At 30.8% G+C, this 25004-nt stretch overlaps 1 protein-coding gene and 1 long non-coding RNA gene across 3 annotated transcripts in view; one reads left to right on the forward strand and one right to left on the reverse strand.

Moving 5' to 3' along the window:
- Window positions 1–374: 374 nt before the first annotated feature.
- LOC126818389 (high affinity cAMP-specific and IBMX-insensitive 3',5'-cyclic phosphodiesterase 8B) overlaps window positions 375–25004 on the reverse strand; it is a 137973-nt gene continuing 113343 nt past the window's right edge. For both annotated transcript variants that reach the window (XM_050545785.2, XM_050545784.2), the window contains 14 exons: window positions 20252–20392; window positions 18524–18612; window positions 16117–16214; window positions 14657–14739; window positions 13786–13956; window positions 13376–13427; window positions 11803–11941; window positions 11094–11292; window positions 10289–10419; window positions 9935–10021; window positions 9345–9486; window positions 8657–8830; window positions 6629–6758; window positions 375–5907 (listed from right to left, as the gene is read on the reverse strand). In XM_050545785.2, the coding sequence (XP_050401742.1) occupies window positions 5783–5907; window positions 6629–6758; window positions 8657–8830; window positions 9345–9486; window positions 9935–10021; window positions 10289–10419; window positions 11094–11292; window positions 11803–11941; window positions 13376–13427; window positions 13786–13956; window positions 14657–14739; window positions 16117–16214; window positions 18524–18612; window positions 20252–20392 (1761 nt within the window). In that variant the 3' untranslated portion in view covers window positions 375–5782. The remainder of the gene's footprint in view (window positions 5908–6628; window positions 6759–8656; window positions 8831–9344; window positions 9487–9934; window positions 10022–10288; window positions 10420–11093; window positions 11293–11802; window positions 11942–13375; window positions 13428–13785; window positions 13957–14656; window positions 14740–16116; window positions 16215–18523; window positions 18613–20251; window positions 20393–25004) is intronic.
- On the forward strand, window positions 11493–16916 carry LOC126818402 (uncharacterized). Its single transcript, XR_007679218.2, has 3 exons — window positions 11493–11583; window positions 11848–11943; window positions 16626–16916. It is a non-coding gene; the product is annotated as an uncharacterized LOC126818402 (long non-coding RNA).

Raw genomic sequence — 25004 nt, forward strand, 5'->3', positions numbered from 1 at the left:
TCTGTCAGAGCACACTGCATGCCCAAACTTGATTAGCCGGGTTGGTAAGATACATTTAAGACACAATTTCTGAACTGATACATACATATTCTGAAGCCTACATATACAAACTATACTAATGTCCAAAAGAAAGTATACACACTAAAAATATGACTAAGTTTTGTTTAAATCAACAAAATGTTATAAAACTATACTGAACATGTCTTGTGCATCCAAACGCAATATTTCTAAGCAAATAAAAGGCAACACAAATGGACACTGTACCAAAATACCGCATACAATGGAAAAAACGACTTTGTTTGAAGCAGGACGAAATGCACAGTGTATACTTTCTTTTGGACATTAGTATATATTATAACAACAATACACATATGTGTTTTTTACATAATATAATTTATTTGCAATGTTTACAGTTTGGGTAAGGGTAGGGAACAGAACAACACAATGTTTACATTTAATTACTGTAATTAATTAATAAAGAACTTTATGTCAATTTCTATAATACACCTTGATAATAATTATTTTAACAGAAGCACATTATAACAGGGAATGAGGTCAACAACAAATAAATGCACTAACTAGGTATCACAAAGAATCACAAAAAAAATCATAATCTTTCACAGCTTCTAATGTCAAATCTCTTGACAAATTCTGTACAACAGAACTAACCAGAATGTGTGCTATATATATATATTAATGCTAATAAAATTTCACAAGAGCAATAACAATAATTGAACAATTTGTCTTTTACGACCTTATCTACAGCATAATTGGCAATAACAGCATCTATGATTTAGAGCAATAAAACAGTCAATAATATTAATCATTTTTAAAAGAAAATCATCATCAAAACATAAAAGTTAGTGCCATGTAACACAATCCTTTGAAAAAAAAAAGAAACTTATTTTGGCATCTTTTTGTATAAAAGATTTCTTTGACAAGATAAATCATGGAAGAAAGTATAATCTAGCTAGTATGAAAATTAAGTAAAAATGTCAAAAGTAAACTAAAGAAAAAATGGGTACACTAAATGAAATGTAAATGAATACAGAATACAAAACAATAAATACAAAAAAAATATGAAATACAACTGAGTTCATATAAAATGGTTTCAACTGAATTGAATGATATCGAGCTTCATTCCGGTGTTCTTTAAAATAAAAATCTTGAGCTCTTCTAAGTAATTTATGTATACATTGTAGCAGCATTCCCATACCTCTCAACTGAGAGCTAGTGTGCCATGATATATATCTAAACAAGATTATTATGTAACTTGAAAAATCAGTTCTCTTGATTAATAAATTTGAGGATATACATATTTTCTTCAGTAAAGTTTGATTTATCCAAATTATAATAAAATATTTTTATTTTCAAAAATATGAACATTTTTTGTCATTTCACATTTGGATAATTTTAATCTCTGTACATAATCAGGGTATAAAATAACTAATTAAGAGCTCTGATCTTCAAGTCATATTCTTTTTAACATCTTAAGACCAATAAATTCCCAGTCCTGTGTCAGTAATGTATGTTAATGGCACACAATGTCATAAATAAAATTGATGTTATTAAGTAGTCTTCCACATAAGTGCAATGTTGAACTGGTGTTATTGTTATGTAAATAACATTTTATTTCAAAATAAGGCACCATCATAATGTTAAGTATGGGTAGGGAACAATGCCAAACAAAAGATATCAATTTTAACACAAGTGATTTTTTGTTGGGTTTTTTTTTTTTTTTTTGCAAGATTTTTAACAATTTGTAACTTCTACAATGAAGAATTTACAAGATACAAATTTGTTTTAAACATTGTGTGCCTTTAACAATAAATTGGGTAATTAGTATAAATAAAAACATACATCACATTTTTTTTAACTCATTGCAACAAACACATAATTTATATAATATAATCCTTTCATATGGTCTGACCTGAAGGACTATATGCACTGCTCACACTTTCGCTAGAGTTATACTTTAGTGATTTTCAATTTTAAAGCTTTATCAATGACTGTATATTTTAGAAATATTTTTAGAGTAATTATCCATAATTTAAAGAGCTGTTGGTGATTATATGTCAATTTAAAATTGATTACAAGGGCTACATACTGTACCCTATAGTGGTTTTCTACAAGTTCAAACTAATCTGGCCAGTGCTTAGACCTCTAATATTTTTGCCTTTAATATTTCTATAGAAATGAAATGAAAAGGGTTTTAACATCCTGCTAGGCAAGAGAGTATGACTTCAGCTTAAGTAAGAACCAGTCAAACAAGCAGTTTCTAATTAAATTGAATTCATTTTTTTTTTACTCTTTACCAAATGTTGGTTAATAATTCAGAAAGATTTTTCTTGAAAAAAATGTAATCAATGTAAATGAAACACTTCTTTTATTAACAAACGCAATACAGTCCAAAGGTTATCAACCATATCATAAAACACATTGTTATTTACAATTATTATGTGTCTTGTTTTGTTATTTTAACTCAACAAAAAACATCGATATATATCTATATTGTTATGTATATAAAACAACTATAATAATAATAATAACATCGTCTATTTACACTAATTAATATAAGATAATTAATATATCCTTCTAGTTCCATTATAATGCAAATCTATTTTAAAACAATTAATTAAACCATAAAAAAGTTGTTTTAAACAAATCAACACAGTTGGTATGTATGATTGAGCAGTCAGTTGAAAATTAAAGATCATACTAAAATACTGGATTAATATAAATAATTAATTTGAACACCGATTGCTGTTATCTGTACCATTATGGAGAATATTAGAATCAATGATACTTCTTATGATGACAAAAAATATATAGTTGGATGAAACAGTTATTCCACTTTATCCCAACAGTAACCAGCATTAGTATCCAAGAAAAGTTGGGGAGGGGGTCATGGCACCTGTACTGCCATTTAGTGGGGTGATAGCATAGAAGAGACTTTGTTTTCAGACAGGTCTATTATATATTCTAGTTAAAAGTAAGAAAAAAATATATTTTTTTGTGGGGTGTGGGGAGGGGGGTCACTTTTAATAAGGAAGAAAAAAGTATATTTTTCTGTGGGGGGTGTGTGTGTGGGGGGGGGGGGGAACCTGCACTGCCTTTTATATATTCTTCTAGGTAAAAGTTATAGTGAATAGAATCTCAGTGTGTGTTAACAGAAGTTTGGCTTATTTTAGTAATGGTGCAATATTATTCGCATTACACAAATTCTCCTTACATTCACATTCACAAATTCAGGGACAGTCTGCTTTTCTAGATTCCATATTAGCATTACAAATTCCAGGAAAATTTGTTCAATTCAAGGAAGTTACCAGCTGAACTATACTATATATAATTATAAGCATCTTTTTTTAATGACAAAACCAGATTTTCAGCATTCATATTATTGGCATTGATTTTGTAGTTAAAGGAAATACTTGATCGGATGATTCAATCCACTGATAGTATATTTACAAAGGGTTGGAAAAAGCAGCCTGTCCAAATTCAAGAATGTGTTTGGTAGCACCACTCCTAATAAATAAACATTTTTGAAATCCACTCTCATAAATCAGATTTTAAAGGCAGATAATATTTGGATCATGAATTTTCCCCATTGATGCCAAAAAGCATTATTACTAAATTACTACCTGGTTTATGATAAATTAAGTAATTTTAATTTTACAGAAAGACTAGTATACTGTTTTGTTGACAGATATACATCAAAATATACATAAATACATACAAATATTTAACTCTATCCTATATACATTGTACAGCAGTATAACAACCTGTAAAATGTCGTTAGTAAAAAAAAGATCAACTAAAATAAAAGTCAAATCCTCCATGCTATTCAAAACAAGGTGAAACACAGCGGATTCGCCATGTTATTTTTTTGCCAGAACAGTTCCATAGACCTAAAGTTAAACCTCTGTTGAATTATTAATGTGCATCTTAAACTGAGATATTTGTAGTCACTAGTGGAATTAACAAAACCAATTAGTAAGATTAATGCTAATAATATACATACTAGACACGACATTATTCTGACTCATAATGTTCATTATCTATAATCCAGGTAAGCTCTTTATAGATAAATTATTTCATTTCAGAAAACAACCACATGAGAAATCTATTAGCTGATCCTGATTAACCTCAATCAGAAGGCATGGCGTCTGATGCTTTCACTTTTACATTTATAACTCAAAGCGTCATATAAAAATATAATTTTCATTATTTTAATATTTTATGCACTAAAAAAATCCAGTTTAAATTTCAGTAATAATACACAACTTACATTTTTCCTGACACTAGGTATTATATAAACCTATATTATTGGATGATAGTCAGTCCTTTTAAAAGTACGTCAGATGTACATATAGAGGTATAATGTTATTTCTGAAGGTACAGAGGTTTAACATTTTTTCTGTAGATACAGAGGTATAATGTTATTTCCAAAGGTACAGTGGTTTAACATTATTTCTGTAGGTACAGACATTAAATGGTATTTCTGTAGGTACAGAGGTTTAACTTTATTCCTGTAGGTACAGAGGTTAAATGTTATTTATGTAGGTACAGAGGTTTAAGTAACGTTATTCCTGTGGGTACAGAGGTTAAATGTTATCGATGTAGATACAGAGGTTAAACATTATTTCTGTAGGTACAGAGCTTGTAGATACAGAGGTTAAATGTTATTTATGTAGATATAGAAGTATAATGTTATTTCTGTAGGTACAGAGGTTAAATTTTATTTCTGTATGTACACAGGTTAAACATTATTTCTGTATGTACACAGGTTTAACATTATTTCTGTATGTACACAGGTTTGACGTTATTTCTGTAAATACAGAGGTTAAATGTTATTTCTGTGGGTACACAGGTTAAATGTTATTTCTGTAGTTACAGAGATTAAATGTTTATCCATATAATGTACATTTAGAGGTTAAACTGTACAAATTGAAAAGATAAATAACAAGCTTTTGTAGTGAGGTATTGTAAAGTATTTGTCTAACCAAATTATTTTGAGTAACAAAATGTGATATCAGTTTTTACAATTCTCCAGTATTTTTATGTATATGAAAATTTTTCACATAATAACATCTCTTCTACCACGCAAAAAAAAAAAAATCACATTACAGTCAAATAGTTTTAACCACACATATTGTTACACATCCCTGATTTATTCCACTCTTTAACAACTTTCGAAACATCCTTTCAAGTCCTTTAAAATCATCCAAGAAATTGTATGCATCCAAAGTCTTCACTGGATGAAAGATCTATCCTCAAAACCTATTTTGTGAAAAATTTTTTAGTATTATTCCTTTGAGATGACTGTTGAACAATTGCTGTTTCTATTGTTACTATATAGAACTGTATACAAAATATAAACAACTTGAAACAACTACATATATAAACAAAGTGACTCACTATTGTGAGTTCATGTTCAACGCACATTCAAGATCTTGCAATTTCACACTTTAGATATTGTATTTTCTTATTAACTTTCATCCATTTTGACAGATTTATTTCCAACAAGAGCATCCATTTTATCAACACCTTGCAGCTCTATCCAGTAATAAATGTTTGTGCACGCTATATTTATATATTTATCACGGTTTCACTGATTTTAGTCACTAAAAACAGTTTATCAGCTACTTAGTTTTGTAGAACACAAAGTCACTACTGAAACTTGAAAGAAACAATAAATGTTCCCAGTATGTGGAAACTTAGGATGTCTGTGCCATCTGAGATTAAATTATGAACATTTATTAGCAGTATTTTGTACAGCACTTCACGAATTCTCTTCTTCATCTGCTGTGTTTTCTTCTTCTTCTCTCGATTTTAATTCTTCTTGATCCTTCCAATATTGATAATTAATCTGAAGATGTGTCATTAATTCCGATATGTCACAGAAATCTGCAATAAGAAAAAAACAGTTTTACACTTTATATTCACTTTTCAGTCCCTTTGTCAAACATTATATGTGTAGACCAGACTCTGGCAAGAGCAATATATCTCTAAAGCATCTCACCTCCTAATTAAATATTTTTTGGAGAGGCTCACTAATCGCTATATATTTTACAATGAAGCTCACCATCTATTCTATATTTTCACCATCCTGCATATTTTCAAGGATATCTTTACTATTCCACATATAGTGTGTGGCGAGTATTACCTTCCTGCATATATTTTCTGGAAAGTCTCACCTTCATTGAAATATATTCCGGAGAGTTTCATCAGTTTTAGCAAAGTCTCACTCATTATATATTCAATATTTTATATATGTCTCACTATTATATTTGCAGGTCAGTCTTATCACAAATTATATATTTTCATGAGTCCATATTTTCACAATGGTTTCCCATTCATTATATATTTTTATGAGAATCTCATCATTTATTATATATTTTCAGTCTCATCCCCAGTACATATTTTCAGAAAGGTCTCTCAACAACATTATATATTTTCAGGAAACTCTCACCATTCATTATATATTTTAGGGGAGTATTCTCATATAATTCCTGAATATCTTATCCTCTCTTGCATATTCTCTAAAAGGACTATTACTGACAATCATCTAATTCATGAAATATATGTATTTAACAAATTTAAATTTAATGAATCAAAATCTACTTACAATCCCACGCATCAAACATATTAGTAATAAATACATCTATAAAACTCATTTGAGATTTAGGTACACTGCAAGTCTTCCTATCAAATACAGCCATTACTACAGGTAAACTTTTAGCCTTCTCTTCGTCGGTCTACAAATGAAGAAAAAACAATTACCAGGTTATGTTCGGCTGTTTAAAATATATCCTTGTGGACAATCTTTATCATTGACAATAATTTTAAAAGAGGCTGAACTTAAAATTGATTGGAAGATAGTAAACTGAAAGATTATAAAATGGGTGTTATCAATCAATAGAGGATAAATAGCTAATCTACAATGGACATTTGCTTCATGAACATAATTGACTATCAGTCGTTTTTTGGATTTTAGAGGAGAGCCGAAAAAAAGCTCCACTTAATGAACAAATTGAAAAAATCGCTCCCCTAAAAAAAACTCTCCCAGTTTCAATAAGATGAGTGGTTTAGAAATTAAGGAAACTCAATAACTGCGTGTAAGGGGTCATTCCTGGTTACATAAATGATAATAAACATCGTCTGCTAAATAATAGCACTAGTAGTGGTACAATCAAGTCAAACATCTGCTATCGTCTATAACTATATACGGTGTTCTAATAGAAATACCTGTCGACATTTCTAAATATATATAGCTTGTATAAATTTTGTTTAAAAACATAACTTCTGTTCAAAATATAATCATAAACGCTTGAAAATTCCATCAAAATATAATCTATTTCTTCCGGAATTATTCTCTTGGGAAATTTTCACATGCTATCACCCGTAATTTTTCACATCTCGCGAGAGTTCTACTTTACATTTCAGTTAAATTAACCAATGATGCATAGGTGCCATCTATTTTTAGTAACATATTCATCGGAATTTTATTACCATGTGCGATCACATTATACACTAATTGAATACCCCAAATAAATGTTCACAATGACAGCATGGCGGTGATCGGAATGCGAGTCTTTCACACGCTTTTGATTTACAAATAAGGAGACCGATTTTCAATTTTAAGGCGAGGGAGAAGAACCTCCCCTCGGTCAACATATAGGTGCACAGCAGGTGCTCACGAGTGATAGCGTGCCTCAAAAAAAATGACTGGACTATCAATAACCCTATGACAAGAAAACAATCTTCTTTAGCTCTATCAGTCTCAAAACTCTTTGATCTTTTCCATAAAAAAAATAACGATCTCAGATGTATAATAGAAATACAGGGAACTGTTATGTCCGGCTGACATCTGGTACATCTCACTAGGTTATCAGTCAGAGAAAGTCATGGCTACAAGGTGATAATAACATTGATCTTATAGTTCAGTGGATAAACATGTACGGTCTGCAAGGTTATGGGACTGCTGTTGTCAATGGATTAATCTCAAATATCATTATTACACTTGCAATTTTAACCAGGGATGCTATTTCAAAATTTTGCTCCTCTGACATTTTTAGTTGGAGTTAATTGAGTCCAAAAGTAGGCCACCAGAAGTCATTTATCAGCTTCAGGAAAAGGGTCATAAGCTTCCTTTAATAGACTTCAACTATAACTATTTTTTATGTTATGTAGCATATCACACTGTAAGTTCTTGTGTATCTAGCACTAATTTCTTTCACATTCTTTTAATATCAAATATTTGTTTAAAAATTCGTAAAAATCGTATAAAATCACCAAAAATCATCTAATTTGTACTTGTGTCTGGTTTAAAGCTGACTGATTAATTTTGATAATGAGTGTCCAATTTACAAGTATTTAATTTCCTGACCACTGTTCAAAAATTAATCATTATACATCATTAATAAATTGGGTTGTTTATTTTTTAACAGTGATTGAGAAATTAAACACTTGTAAATTGGACACTCAATATCAAAATTGAATGGTCAGCTTTAAACTTGACAGAAGTACAAATTAAACAATTTATGGTGATTTTAAACAAAGATTGGTTATTAAACGAATGTGAAAGAAATTAGTTCTAGATACACAAGATTAAATGATACCTGGCTTACAGTGTCATGTTCTGACTAAATCATACCTGATTATAATATTCCTCTGCTATACGTTTTGCCCATTCAATACACAGCTTCTGTGGACGGACAGGATTAGATACATCAGCACATTTGATCAACATTCGTTTGATAAGTGTGCGGTTTTCTGGCAATGATAATTTTGAAGATATTGCTGTGCTGTCATGAGAACACTGACTACTCTGTAAAAAGACATGTTATAATGTAATTTAAATAAATGATGCGAGATCTCTAGTTCATAAGATTGATGAATAGATTACATGTATTCTAAAATAACATCTCATCCATACAATATATATATATTATTGACACTTTATTTAAATCTACAATATAGGTCCTTCACAGATTTCTACATAATCAAATCTCTAAGGTTGAGGGAATGGCCTGAGGATCAGATTTACCAAAACTCAGCCCTAAATTATTTAGTGAAAAGCCATTTCTCACTATTTCTCTTCACCAAAAGTGGTTGCAAATTGGGAACAGTATAGACAAATTTTAAGAAATAAAACAAATTTTGTCTAGTTTGTGCTTTAAGACCGTGGTGAAGTGTCTTGGCTCTAATCTCCTAGATATACTGTTTTTTCATACCCAGTGATTCCACAGTATCTTTAATGATCAAATGTCAATGACTTGTCATTGTCAAGAACTTATAGATTATGACCAGGCTGCAACTGTCTATAATAACATATATCTAACCAGAGATTGTGTTTCTTCCTCAGCTGATATCATTGATTTATTGATACTGTTGACAAATTTAGAACAGTGTTCAAAATGTTGTTTCATCTCTGTAGCTAATACCATATCGATAATATTATTCCTCATTGCACTATAATTTTCCCTGGATAAAAGAAAACATAGGTTACATGTATTGGTATGTGGATTTAAATATAAGTTAAATCTTTAAAAAGCATATAAGATGCCTTCCCGTGTACAAACTTTGTGATTTGATAACACTTTTGGACTAAAAATACTAACTCATCTCTTAAAAGTTTGCTTCAAATTGTGCCCAAAACATTTCAATCACAAGGAACTACCCCAAGCCATAAAAATCTTGCCTGTTAAATGGCTTCATTGAGGGAAGGTCCATTTTCAACATTTAATCATCAATTCACCATAAATATCGAATTTAGTATTTTTCCAGTAAGATTGGATGTCTCTGTTTTCCATACAGACCAAATTTGTCCTACTTTTATTGGAAATAATTACCCCTATCAATACTAATTCATGTTAATGTATCATTACGGTTTGTTAGAATTAACAGCTCTCTTAATTAATGTGTAGCTTACCTGTTCATGTTTTTAAAGATATTAACGGTATCATCTCGGTGTGATAACTGAAACGCTAAAGCAGCATGATGACTTTCCAATACGGCTCTGTAAAAAGATCATCAAAAAACATTAAATGTCTGAATAACTTCAATTTATTCAAATATTTCATCTACTTGTCCTTTCTTGAATGGAAATTTATGTATGTGGCTATAGATGTCTACTGGCTATTACTAGACTTTGCTGAATGATTCAGAGGAATGTGTATTTTGACTATTTGTTACTATTGATTCTGTTTGAATATCCATATAGCAGAGTAAATAATTTAGGAAGAATAACAGTTAAATTCAACAAGATCTACCTTGGAATACTTACAAATCATTATATAATAAAGCCAGCGGGTTTCCAGCATTAACAAGAAAAGCATTAGTTCTGCCAGGATGATCAACATCATGTACTACAGCAGCTATTAAACACGCTACTTCATCAAACTGATCAAACACACTCTGTAATCAAATAAAATAATAGTCTTAGTTGTACAAAATCTTTCTTTTCATATAATATTTTAATTTATCATATGTAAATATACTGTTGGAGAATCTTAGATCATATGTGAATTTTCTTTAAAATTTAATTTTAGTTTCTAAACCTCAGATAGTTTGTGATAATCGTGGTTCGGGTCCTAAACCTTAATGCAGAAAGTAGGATGTTAAACAGTTTCATATGTCATTCCATAAAAACATATTTCTGGTCCCAAACCCTTTGGATTCAGTTCTAAAACTCCAACTAAATTTATATACCATATTAAAATACAGATGTGACGTCACCCTTCGATGTTGGCCTACCATTATTTCAAATCATACATTATTTATAGGAGTGAAATATTGGACTCGCGTGACATATTTCACTGTAAAAGCATGTGCGGAGTGTCTGTATTTTAAGTCATTTAATGGTCTCGAGCTTAAGACATTGCGTAATATATTGTAAAAACACTCAGGCCTACGGCCCTCTTGTTGTTACAATATATTACTTAATGTCTGGCTCTCAACCATTAAACAATACATAATGCTATCATACTAAGTAAAAAACTGCCTCTAAACGAGTGAACACCAAGGATGCACCAGATGAAATGAATAAATCAAATCCTGTAAAAATAAAAATATTGACAAGCTCCTCTCACCTTAACTCGTTCACGGTCTAGAAAGTAAGCTGTGGCATGAAGTACATCAGCAGCATGTGTTGAATTATGGTATGTATTATTAGCATGATAATTACTTTCTATCAGTTGTAACCAATTAAACAGGACATCTTCACTCAAGTTTAGAAATTCACATACATCAAAACGTGAGAAAATCTTTAAACCAAGGTATACTAAAGGTCTAAAATATAAAAGAGATAATATAATTCCTATGCAATGAAATAAAACATAAAAAAAAAGAGTAAATAATCAGTTTTGCTATAAAATAAATTTAAATTATATTTTTATATTCTATGAGATACAAACTCCAAACATACATATAGTAAATGAAGTGAACGGATCTGGTGGCTAGCTGAAAGTTTCTGCTGTACTGTTTAGCGTCTTTACAACACAGACTTTGTTAAATTGTTTGTTTTAAATGGATTTGAAATTTTCTGGTGGCTAGCTGAAAGTTTCTGCTGTATTGTTTAGCGTAAGTACAACACAGACTTCATTAAATTGTTTGTTTTAAATGGATTTAAAATTTTCAACTAGAGCTATTCAGAAATGTGTTCAGACTATCTTTATAAATGTAACTTGAATTTCCAAATTAGATGGATCTCCAAGACTCTTAGAGTATTAGAATGCTGTAGACTATTTAAAGGGAATATACTTTAAAGACAACCATTTCTCAAAATGTATAATTAATTACCTTTTATCTGTGACTCTTTCTAATTCTATTATATCGAAATTCCAGTCACATTCCTCATCAAGTACAGACTGGATTGGTTCAGGAACCTGAGATAGGGAGGCGGTAGGACTGGATGGAATGTGATGGTGGGTGTGATGGCCTGTAAGTACAAAACAATAATACCAAACTGTATATAAAAAATTGGTCCCTATATGAAATGAAATGGGGTTTAACGTCCTACTGTTGTTCTGCTCCGACAGGGCTAATGAAAACAGGTATACGCCATACAGTGTGCTATGAGGGGAATTTTGCCTTGACAGCGGAGCTACGGACTACTCTTATATTGAATTCCAACTACCAAAGGATCTTTTATTGTACGCCAATGTGTACATGGAACCTCAGTTTTTCATCCGATCTTATCTGAACGACTAGACAGCTGTCCTTGTTAGGAAACCACGCCGGAAAAACACGTTAAAAATTCGCGACCAACACCAAGAACGAACCCATAACATCCAGGCTAGCGAGCCAGCGTCTTACTTCCTGAGGCATTGTGGCTCCCCTGATCCCTGTAAGATTTTTGTGTATAGGTAGAATACACAAAACATGTTCCAGTAATCAGATGATAACTTCAACTGATTATTAAGTTACTGGAAAACAATCAATAGGATTCTTCAGCTCATCAACACAAACACAGTGTAAACTGTTACGGCAGAATTCACATTATTATTAATTTTTTTATCCAAGTTGGTATTTTATAATGTTATGATCCTTGTCCTTTTCTTAGATTGGTTTATTTAGGTCAAGGTCGTATAGTTAACGAAGTCACCATTGTTTATTGTTCTTGAAAATGTAAAACATATTTTCATTTTGCCCTGTAGATCCTCACAAGATAGAAACCATCATCACATAATATGATATCATCAAAACGAAAACATTTATCTATTCGTCACCATTACAAACGTCATCACATCAGTCTTGAATAACGTAACCTCATCATGATTATATCATCATAAACACCATCATCTTCGTTAACATGAATATTTGTACTACTCTATTATTGTAATCTGGCGATTTGTGTTTATCTGTTATAATGGACGATTTAATATGAACAACAAACAATTTACTTTAAACGATAATTGCTTAATGATTAGTGCATTGTATTAACGCATCATATTAACGTATTGAATTAACGTCCTGTATAAACTTAACGTATTGTATTAACGACTGATGTGTATTCTATGAGAGGAACTTATAAGTTAAAATAAACGTTAACAAATTTGTGACAAAATCTTCTTTTCTTAATTAAAACACACCAGCGATTTAATACAGGGAAACGGTGGCAATATAAACATTTTTGAGTGAAAGGTGTTTTGAAATGATTAAGGGTCATTAAGCAGTCACTGAAAATCAGAATTGCATGAACATAAAAACTGTGTATATTTTTTCATACTTAAATGATGGGTATGCTTGAGGTACATGTACGATGTGACCATGACAATTATTTTCTTTCTAATCAATATATATTCTGGTAATATTAAAATAATTACTCTCCAATTGTAAACTGAACAATTTTTATTGATTGTAAAGTACTTACTAATTTTTTGTACTGATGTGTCATGATTTGAATGACGTCGTTTGACATTTTGCTGGAGAAAAAAAAAGAGGAATAAATAGTTTTTATGAAGTAAACAGAATTAATAATAGATGCACAAAGTGGAGTGAATAGTTTTTATGAAGTAAACAGAATTCATAATAGATGCATAAAGTGGAGTGAAGTCTTTAGAAATACTGTAAACTTTGGTAAATTGTATAATGCATATGGTGTCTATTGTGCATTTCTGCAGTAGTCCTTGTTTCGAAGAATAGTTTTTAGCATTGTGATTTGATGCTATTTGAATAAGATATTTCAATGAAATACAAAATAAATTCTGATAACGTATGGCTGATTCAACTTTCTGTTTTAAAATGTCACAATTAAAGTACTGTTATTTACAAATTACTTACCGACACTAATCCTCCAACTAAATCTGAGGTCATAGGGTCTTCATCTTTCATTTGTTGATTAAAGTAGGGAGAATATAGTTCACTTGATCGTAATATCTCTAGTACTTTATCTAGTGCTTGGGCCACTGTTAAACAACTGTTTTCTTGGGCAGCATTTATTATGTTAATAACCTTTAAAAAATTTAATTAAAATATATGAAACTGTCTTCAATAGGAAATAAACAAAAGAATTACTATGAACAGTGGCAGACGCTGGATATTTGGCGAGGCTCCTCCGTGATAATGTTGGGGTGTCAATGGTGAATTGTGACGCATATCTGCTCCTGAATATAACATTCAATTCCTATATCACCCCAACCAACAAACAGCTCAGATTTATAAAAAAAAACAATCAGTTAATATTTTGTACTGTTATTTGTGGGTTGGTGGGGGGGGGGGAGTCATTGGGACCTATTTTTCTGTTTCCACTAAGTTACAGACATATATCAGTTCAACCGCAAACCAGTGCATATGTTCTTTCATGCAAGGATAATTTAATTTATTATCTAAATATGATTCACAAATTATATACAATCAACTTCAAGATTGCTATGGTAGGGATGATGGCGACCATCTTTTCCAATTAGTCTTAATCATAGAAATTAATATTCTGACAGTTTATCAGATTTTCCCTGAGAGTTAAAAGTAATGGCCAGAAAATTAGAGTAAATATATTCATACAGAGTTGCCAGTACTAGAATATATATCATTATAGTTCTTCTTAAATTACACAGTAACAATGTCATTGTCATGCACAGACAATCCAATCTGACATCTAAAACTACATGAATATTTCACGATACAGAGATAGGTAGAAAAGATAGGGACATACTTTTGTAATTGGTGCCTCAATTGTCATCGAATGAATTCTTGTCACAGATTCTCTTCTTTTTGAGACGCCTCCATGAATGCCGCCTGTAGATAAAAGACAATAAAAGTCTTTTATTATTGGCATAATTACTTGGTACAAGCAGACAACATTATTATACAATCTCAGCGTTTTATACTTGTTTTTGACGACGAACTGATGATTTTCTTCAAGATCTCTCGAGAACTAACAAAGACAGGAACATCAAGCACAATGGCTACTTGAATAGCTTGGGTTTTTCTGTATTGTCTGGAGGGAAAATATGACTCAAGACCTTTAAATCTTGTCTTGTTCTAATTATAATATCTTGTAATTTGTCTGAGGATTTATTTCTCATTACATTACTCTTCCTAACCATGCCTAGCCCACTGCATCAGGTGTTTATTCAATGAATGATACATGACACCACCTTACTTATTTAAACATTGTTTCTTAAAAACTTGAAAACCTTACAATAGCCCTCAGACTATATACAAATAGTGTCCTCAACCATCGCACTCTTGCATAAGGGTTAGGTTGGGAAAATCCCAAACAACCTAAGGGATACTTGTAGTTCAATTTATCGACATCTATCTTTTTATTTATGGCTTTGGTGATCAGATTCACAGATTCATTAGATAAATCGCCTCACTGACAAATTTTTGGTTATATCAATTTCCAACTTCTGAGATTCCTCCATAAACTCATCATGCAAACTTTGATGATCAACAATATCTAATACCCATTCATTAGCTAAATCATTATTATCAAAATCATTTCATCTTCCAGAACATGAGGTACAAGCCTATTAGCGGACTGATGAACATCATCATTAGGAAAATAATTTCAAAGTGGATTCTTATTGAAACCGATTCCAAATAATTTTGCATGAAATTACGTGTGATTACACCTGTAGACCTATTATAATTAGAAATGTAATTCTTTGAAGACTGAGTCAAGTCCCTCGCAAGAGATGCAACAGCTCATTTTGTCACAACAGCCTTTCAAGTCTTAAGTGAGTATGTATGATTAGAAAGAGTAGTAAGAAATATGCCTCACAATTTATAAATTCTGGAGACAATTAAGTTAGTTAATAAGCCTCAAATCTGTTCATGGTTTTTAATATACTTATTTTATTTGAAAAGGCACAAATGTTCCTGCTTTTTTTTTTATTGTTTTTGACATGAGATCCAATTTTGTAGGAATGCAAAAATGTTGTGTCCTGTCAAATAAACAAGTTTGAACCACAAAACAGACTAATACAAATGAAAAATTTAACATCATTCAATCATATCCCCACAAAAAACTATAAGATAGGCATTGTTTGTAAAAATACCTATCTCGAAGCTACAGGTAGCACATTTAACAATTTTTAAATATCTTTTAAACTACACCCACAAACCGCAAACATTTCCCAACATAAACATTCAAAAAAATATTCTTGCCATTTGCAAGCTGGTAAAGTTCTGTGTCCTTGACTCGATCTAAGTGCTGTGTGAGATCGTAGGGGGCTGTTTTCACTGTGACATACTGAGAGATGCGCCTGTGAAAATAATGAAAATTAAAATAACTAAAAGTTTGGTGATTCCAACAAAAAAAGGCATTTGTGATGGACGATATAAAACATAAAAATCACAATATTGACAGACATGTGAAATTGTTCTTAATACATGTAGAACACAAACACAACTTTATTTGTAAATCACCATGGCAACAATTTCTGCTTACAGAACGGCCTTTATATTATTTTTCATGCAAGTATAATTTATTTGAATTACACTGGAATTACACATCCTTGTGCTCTTCATTCATAACAACTCATGTCAAGCTTGCTATTTTTCAAAATGTGATATCAAATCAAATAAAATATTTCAAGAGATAAAATCTGATATGAATTTTTAAAGACTGTAAAGTGCAGACAGATTTATCTATTTTATACCATGTTTTGATGTAGGTCAGGGACATTGATTAGTTCCGAGGAAGCTATCCAGAGTGATGAGAGAGGAGACACGAGCAGATAGTCTGGGTCAATTAGGCTTGATATTCACCGTCATTGGTATATTTTGCAAGTTTACAAGATTTGTGAATGTATTTCCAGTCAAGCAAGTGTGCCATATTAAGTAAGATATATTGATATTTCTGAAATGTTGTTATACTTTACACTTAGATTTAAAAAGTTTCCACTTTATTCATTTACAGATCAACTTTTAGCACTAAAATGTTTTATTAGAAGGTGTTGGTTATGTAGCACACAAAACTACTTTTAAAACAAAATATTTACACATATTTAAAACATATTGATTGAAAAAACAATGTTCTTTAAATTCTGTGATTCCCAAATATAAAAGCAATATTGGCAAAAGATTATGTGCCTACATGACAATTTTAGAATATTTGTTACTATTACATGATGCCATTTTTTAAAATATTTTTCCTATGTATTTGTTATTAAATTAGAATTAATTGTCTTAGTATATTTGTTATTACATGATGGATATTGTATATCCCAGTACATTTGTTATCAAATGGTGATTTATACCGGTACATGGTGATTAACTGTCTTGTATCTTTTATTAATACATGATGATTAAATGTATCAGAATGGTTATTAATACATGACAATTAATTGCTCTAGTATATTTGTTATTATATGATGGCTATTTGATATCCCAGCACACTTGTTATCAACGGGTGATTAATACATGGTGATTACCTGTCTCAGTGTCATTCATTAATATATAGCAATTAAATGTATCTGTACTGTTGATAATACATGGTCAGTAACTGTCTCATTATCTTTTATTAATACATGATGATGAGATGTCTCAGTATTGTTATTAGTACATGATAATTAATTGTCTCATAGTAACTAAAATGATGGCTTGACTCAGTGTATTTAAGTCTATAATCATTTATTGTCTAGCCTTATTTGTTATTCTCCTGTGAGAATAAAATATTTAGTTTACTAGGTCAAACATAGACTCATGATAATAATAATATTGATAATATAAATGTTCCCACCAGCCTTCCAACACCTCCATCATTTTTTGACAGCTACATCAATTACTTTACACCAGAGAAAATCTGTGTAAATTAATATTAAACTGTATGTGTATAGTCATCCGTGAAACTTTATTAAAACTAATATATCGTCTAGACAGCCTCATTCCTTAATAAATCACTTATAGAACCAGTTACGTGCTAGCTTGATTCAAAAATTAGAGAACAATCTTGCATTATCAAACAAGTCTAGCATGTAATAACTACATTATTTACAGATTGTATAATACTACTTCTGCCCACGACCGAATGTATCTTATATTATATGTATTAGATTTTAACGAATTATAGATTTATTAAACTTTAAATATTGGAATTGAATTTGTAAACAAACTTTTAAAAAAAGGTATTAATTTGTTGACAATGCTTAAAGTTTGGAGTTATTGGCCAGTAGGTAAAATAAATGATTTTTGGTTAGAATGTAATGTATGCCCTTTATTTTAACTTTAAATTTATAAGTTTTAACTGTAAATTTATGAATTGTAAAACTTTGATGATTCTTAACTTACTCCATGAAATTTATTTTCTTGGTTGTACTAAGTTGTAGTGATAACGCGTCTTAAAATCATTTCCTGTCATATGTGTAAAATGAAAAAAATATAAAATTCTGACAGTTTTATGTCAGGTTCTGTCAGATAGATATATAGAACGCCTTATAGTACTGTATACATACATGCACCTCCACACGTACATGTTCATGAAATATGTTTGTCTGGTTTGATTACATTGACTATAACCATGCATACTGCTGATATCTAGGTCTTGTGTGATAACTGCATAGATATATCTTACCCTGATAAACCTACAACTGGTGTTATTCGACACTGACTTTGAATTACTTCTCCACTTTTCCGTCTTGTATAGTAAGATCCTTCCCAGTGCTTAAAAAGAACGAAAAAAAATCCATAAATGACCTTGTCTGCAACTTTTGCCTTTGTGTCATTCACTTGTGACATTAATCTTCTTCTTATTAATAACATGCAGAGATAATTTGTTGAGAGCCACAGTTATGTCAATATTCACATTATACAGTCCGTGAGCTCCAAGTTTTAAAGGGCAATCCCAGATTTCACAAGACACCGTAAATATATGTGGGTTAAGCTGTATAAATGAAATGGGGTCTAATAAAGACAAACTATGTGGTGTGGTATGGGGGAAATTTTGCCTGGATTGCTGCGTTTCCGCCTATTCATCATTGAATTCCATCTGCCAATGGTTCTTTTATGTGTCCATCAAGTACATAGAACCTCGGTTTTTGTCCCATCTAGACAACTAGATGCTGTTCTTTGGCAGGCACCACTGATATGGGTAAACCAAGCTAGAAAATCCTGTGGGACTTTCTTGGCCAACACCAACAAAGAGATTTATCAAACTACCCTTTTGATTTTAATCTTTTTATATTTAAATAACATCAAATTATTTAAGCATCATAAAGAAAAGAACAATAGATGGCCAGAATCATTAGGAATTTATTTTGGGAAAACTCAATTTGTCACCATACACTATACTGAATCCATCACAATTGCAAATAAGAATTATCTGATTTGATCATGTGATATCATTGTTAACTGTTCTGCAACAACAATTCTTGGAAATTGTTGCAGAATTCCAGCAATTTAGCCATACAATAAATCCTGCCTTTTATCTACTTACCAGTTGCGTAATTCTAATCAGGAATAAAACATGTACCTGAATAGACTTTGGCCGATAATTACCTTGAAATTCTTTGCCATGCCAAAGATAACAAGCAGCAAGAGTTAGTAATATTTGGATGAGTTGAGACAAGACTAGACAGAAGTGATTATTGAGCACATTCTATGTTTTGCTCTTTAACTATCAAATAATTAAAGGAGAATCCAGTTTTCACTGGGAATACAAAACAAAAAGGTTGTTTAGTTGTGTAAGTAAGCAAATCAACAATCAAACTTTTAAGAATTAGCCTATTTTACAAAATATTGAGTCATTTCATCATGATCTCCAAAACAGTTTATAGGGCACTCAGCTCCAATTTCACAAAAAAGATGAAATAAATGATTTAATAATATTTGGCACACCTTATAACATAGCTCCTCATTAAACATGTATATAATAAAGAAAGACTACGTATGAAACTCATGGAATAGTGGTGTATGCAGGATTTCCAACAGAGAACAGCAAAATGGCACACAAAATCTAAAGTTAATTACTTAAATATAATTTAAAAATGTGGAGCAAAGGATGGTTGTGGGACTTAATGCCACTGCCAATAAAAGTATAACAGCTCAGAAATTCAAAATAGCTAATGTTGTTAACCTATTGGTCAGGTTTTGTTCATTTTATTACACAATTCTTTTATAACTACATAATTTTGCCGTTTTCTTACAGCTACTTTAAATCTACATTTGCCCTTTTTTTTTTTTACAGCACAATGATTCCCAAATAAATGTTAATCTGGCAGCCTATTGCTGCAACACTGACCTTCTAACAATTGAATGTCTTTAAGACAAGATATATCTAAGAAAAGAAACAATGATCACTGACCTTTCCTTTATTCACGTAATCATTGATAATATCATGCAAATCGGGTTTATTTTTGTCGTTTTTAGACAGTTCTCGACTGTCTTTACTGTAAACTTCTTCACTTGTAAAACCAGTTAATCTTTCAAATGCATGATTTACATACTGAAAGAGAGACAAAAAAAATATCAGAAAATAAATAGTTTTCAAGGCAGAGTTCCCACAATAATACTGTGCCAGTTGGCAATAATATTCAAATCTGAAAACTATGAAATAAGATGTTTGTTTCTTGAATTAAGACATTATGAATAAATGAGTAAAAGTTTTGAAAATAGCAGCAGTCAAATAAGGTTTAGTGTGGCGTGTTAGTTTTTCACAGTAACTACAAGAAGCAACTATTTTAATAATATACTCTTCAAAAGAAGTAGGGGATATTCAGAAACAATACAAAACTGAGAAAATGCACTGGTGTTTTTATTAGAGGTAACCAGAGTATGTTAATAACAGGCCAATTGCCTACACATGAACATAAACAGTTCATATGGGCGGCTTTTCTGACGGCACCATTTCACTCGCAAACAGATACACCGTCAAAAGTGAAAATGGATGTTTTTGATTTTTGTCTCCACCAATCCTCAGACATTCAGAAGTTTCGTTGAGGTATGCTCCTAATCAACCATCCAATCACGATTTGGGGCAATCTGACCCACTCCTATTGCATTGCCACGGCCAATTCTTGCAGTGTTGTCGGTTGACGTTAACGTCTCCCGATCAAATTAAATGTAACACACTAAAGCAAAGATATGCTAAACAGTAAATCTTATGCAAGAACCGATAGGAAAGCAAACATGGATAGGATAAACCAGCAAGCGGCAGTTTTCATCAACGCTTCCTTGAAATGTCAAATTTGACAATGAACCTCTCCCATGTGTATGGTGCTATTGCGTGTCGCATGTGCAGCTCAGTGGTTCTGTTGGGACGATAAGTTCTTCATCTGTGAACATACTCTCAAAGCATGTCAAGTGTCCATGACTATTTATCATATCACAACCTGCATAGGTATTTGCATTTCAATATCCCCTACTTTTTTGGAAGAGTATATATGGAGATATTCGGACATATTTTCAATAAACTCAACAACAATAACACCACAAATAATTATTAAATTATTGAACTTTTTGGAAATCTCAAGAATACATAAAGTCTTATTAAAATCATTTATCAAATAAAAAATGTAGACACTTTCACAAGTAATTTTTGAAGTATTTTGCTCATGCCAAGGGCAACAATTTGTGAATGATCAATGAATCACATTCAAATTGGATTTAATCAACATACCAAGTTTCAATAAGATTGGATGGATAATACAAACAATATCACATTCACAAGCAATATGTGAATAGACAGACGGGTAAAAAAATAAAAAATTTTTTTTCACAAACCAATCTTTGAATTGGATGTTATATATTTGTATTTATAAGTTATTTAATTCTAATTTACTAATGAAGTTTCTCGCAGTATATGGAGATATAAGTAGAGTGACACTATGTGTTTAACCAATAACAGTTGCATAAATTGTACAACTAATAAATGTTACACAAATTGTACAATAAATAAAGTTATATAAATTATACAATAAATAAAGTTATCTCAATTGTACAGTTATAGGGAACAAGCTAAACAAAAAGCGACTTTTCATACAATCAAGGGCCATAATTCAGGAAGCTACGACCCGATATGCGCGAATATCGACAGGAATATTTCAAGTGTCATCAAAATCGGATCAAAATTGTGAATTCTAGAGGGTCCACAACCTTGATATACCATATATTTACACTATTTGAGTACGAGGGGCAGCCATTTTGTCCAGAATTTATTTGGTCCAATTTTCACGAATCATTTCAGTGCAACGGTGATATTTTTTTTTTAAATCGGATAATAATTGTGACCTCTAGAGGGACCAGAACCTAAAATGTGATTTTTCATACAATCAGGGGCCACAATTCAGGAAGTTGTGATCCAATATAAGCAAATATCGAAAGGGACCAAGATCTTTGAGTTATAAAATTGCATTTAAGTTTTATCAAAATCAGATGAAATGAAATGAAATAAAATGTTGTTTAATACCACGTCAGCTCCGGCCAGGCTATATTGCGCCAAATCAAAATCATATGAAAATTGTGATCTCTAGAGTGACCACAAGACAAAAAACGTGATTTTTTGTACAATAAGGGGTCATAATCAATAACGTTATGGTCCGATATATGCCAATATGAAAAGGAATCGAGATCTTTGAGAGATAGTCCTATATTGTGGACAGACGGATGGACGACCGGACGGACAGGGGCGACGACTCCATATAAAAATGAAGTTATGCTAAAGAAAAAACTCAATAACAAAACATTATAAAATTCTACAAATAGTACAACTAATAATGTTAAACAAATACCGTAGAACAACTAAATCATGTTAAACAAATACCGTAAAACAACTTATAATGTAACACAAATAGTATAACTAATAATGTTAAACAAATTGGACAACTAATAATGTTATACAAATGATTTATGAGCAATAAGTGTCCATGATTTGTTTTCTAATCAAAAAGACAATTATTTCATGTTCTTCTAGACACTTAAAAGAGCCAAACAAATGATTGAAAAATACTGTTTAATATTTAGACATATTTCATAGATATTTGAATCTAAGCATTAAAGATTGAATATCTCATGTCAGATCCCGACAAAGATTTTCCATAAATAAAACAGGAAGTAGACATGAATATATGATATTGAGTGATACCACACTTTAAATTATGTCATTCTTATCATGCCCACAAAATAACATAGTTTTCCCACTTTGTGTCCAGCTATTCTTCTTAGGATAAAAGACATATATACAGTCATCATTTGTTTTCATCCTAATAATTCAATAATTTCAATACAGAAACAGTGAATAGATTGACAAATCTTGATATTTTCATATCTCAAGTATAAACTACTGCCCATTTCAGTCTTTTACTTCTGTCACAATAAAAGTACAATTAATTGTTTAATAAACTGGCTATTTGATAAGAAAAATACAAAATTAGAAACTAAACAGTGAAACTTTAAAATAAACCATGTTCATCATGCCGTGCATTGCCCAATAAGAGTAGTAAGTTAATTCAAAGTTTAGTTACATTAGTGAAAAGGGAGATTTTTTGGGTTTTTTTCAGAAAACCACATTGTCTGATGTTGCTGAATATTAAGCTATAAGAGCTGACAATTAAATTTAGATAAATTTAGATAAAAATCTGTCTGTCTTTAAGTTTAAATGATAAGTACATGAAATCATGTCTTGCTTTTCAGATTTTATACAAAGCCTTTTATGTACTATACTTCAGACAGCCACATTTTCATTTAATGCCATAGAATTAGGAAAAGTCTGTTTCGTAGCAGACAGCTTAAAAACATCAAGCATAACAAAGTTATTTTCAATTGTAGAGAAAGTCGTCTGGTCAGTCTGATAGTCACATAAAAGAAACCAGAATCAATTAGCAAAACTTTAGAAATTATAAATCATTTCATGTACAGGTCTGGTCTAGGATTTTCCCTCTTATATCTAATAAACTTTTCAAAATATAGGAGACATTTTTTTTATATCAGACTACATTTAGCTTCCATTTTTGCATAATTTTAAATTGAAAACAAATTGAGGTTTTCGAGACAGAAGTTATTCACATGAGACACAAACATAATAATTATAATTATTTCGAAAAAATTGATACACAATCCAAACAATTCATATGCTTTAGAAATTTACTGATATGAGAAAAATGCATTTATAAAATTTTCACAATTCTACAGAAAGAAGGGCTATCATGTGTTTTTCATAATCCATTCATCAAAACAAAATATTTGTTTAATAATATTTTGACACTGATATCAAGCAGATACAATTCCTAATCATTGAAATTTGACAACATAAGACAAAATAGTCTAAACTAACAGTAACAGCAGAGTCCTAACTTGAAAATATCGGTCAACGCTATGTATACTTTGTTTATCATATTTTAGCAATTGCCAATTAGACATGTTTTTCAAAATAAATTTTTTAACATTTTCTCTACTTATAAATCAATTTTGACATGATTTTACACTTAAAACTATAAATTTAATGGAATGGAAACTGAATGACAGGAAAACTTTCCACTCAGTCAATTTGACTGACCTGTTAATCAAAAATCAAGCTTTTGAAAGCTTCGAGTGGATGATTTTCAAAAATATTCAGTCAAATTATATTTTAGAACATTGTCTTCAGCTTGCATCTAGATTTGAAGTTATACCACCTAGTTTTTCTATATAGTTATGTCGCTTTATAAATGAAAATTGGTGCAAGTGCAAATAGGTTTTACTCCCTGTAGATAGATAGATAGATAGATAGATTTATTGTATGTAAAACTAAGTGAGAAATGATGATTCTATAATAAAGTGGTCCATTAATCTATCAAGCAAACAACAAACACCTGTACATATGTTACATATAAGTGTATGTAATTAGCCTTATTCAAATCATATTTAGTGGTTTATAGATTGGAAAATGTATATAGAAATAGCATATTACGCTTCATTCTTGTTGATGATTACTAAAAATTTGTTTGCAAATTGTTGTTTACAATTTAAATTTGTAAAAAAAATGTAGTTTATATTATAGTTAATAAATTAATTTTAAATTATTGCAATTTTGATATGGCATTGTTTATCAGGGTGTCAGGATGTCGCACAATTTGAATTTA

Source organism: Patella vulgata, chromosome 4 (genome assembly GCF_932274485.2).
Source record: "Patella vulgata chromosome 4, xgPatVulg1.2, whole genome shotgun sequence".
Taxonomy (NCBI): domain Eukaryota; kingdom Metazoa; phylum Mollusca; class Gastropoda; family Patellidae; genus Patella; species Patella vulgata.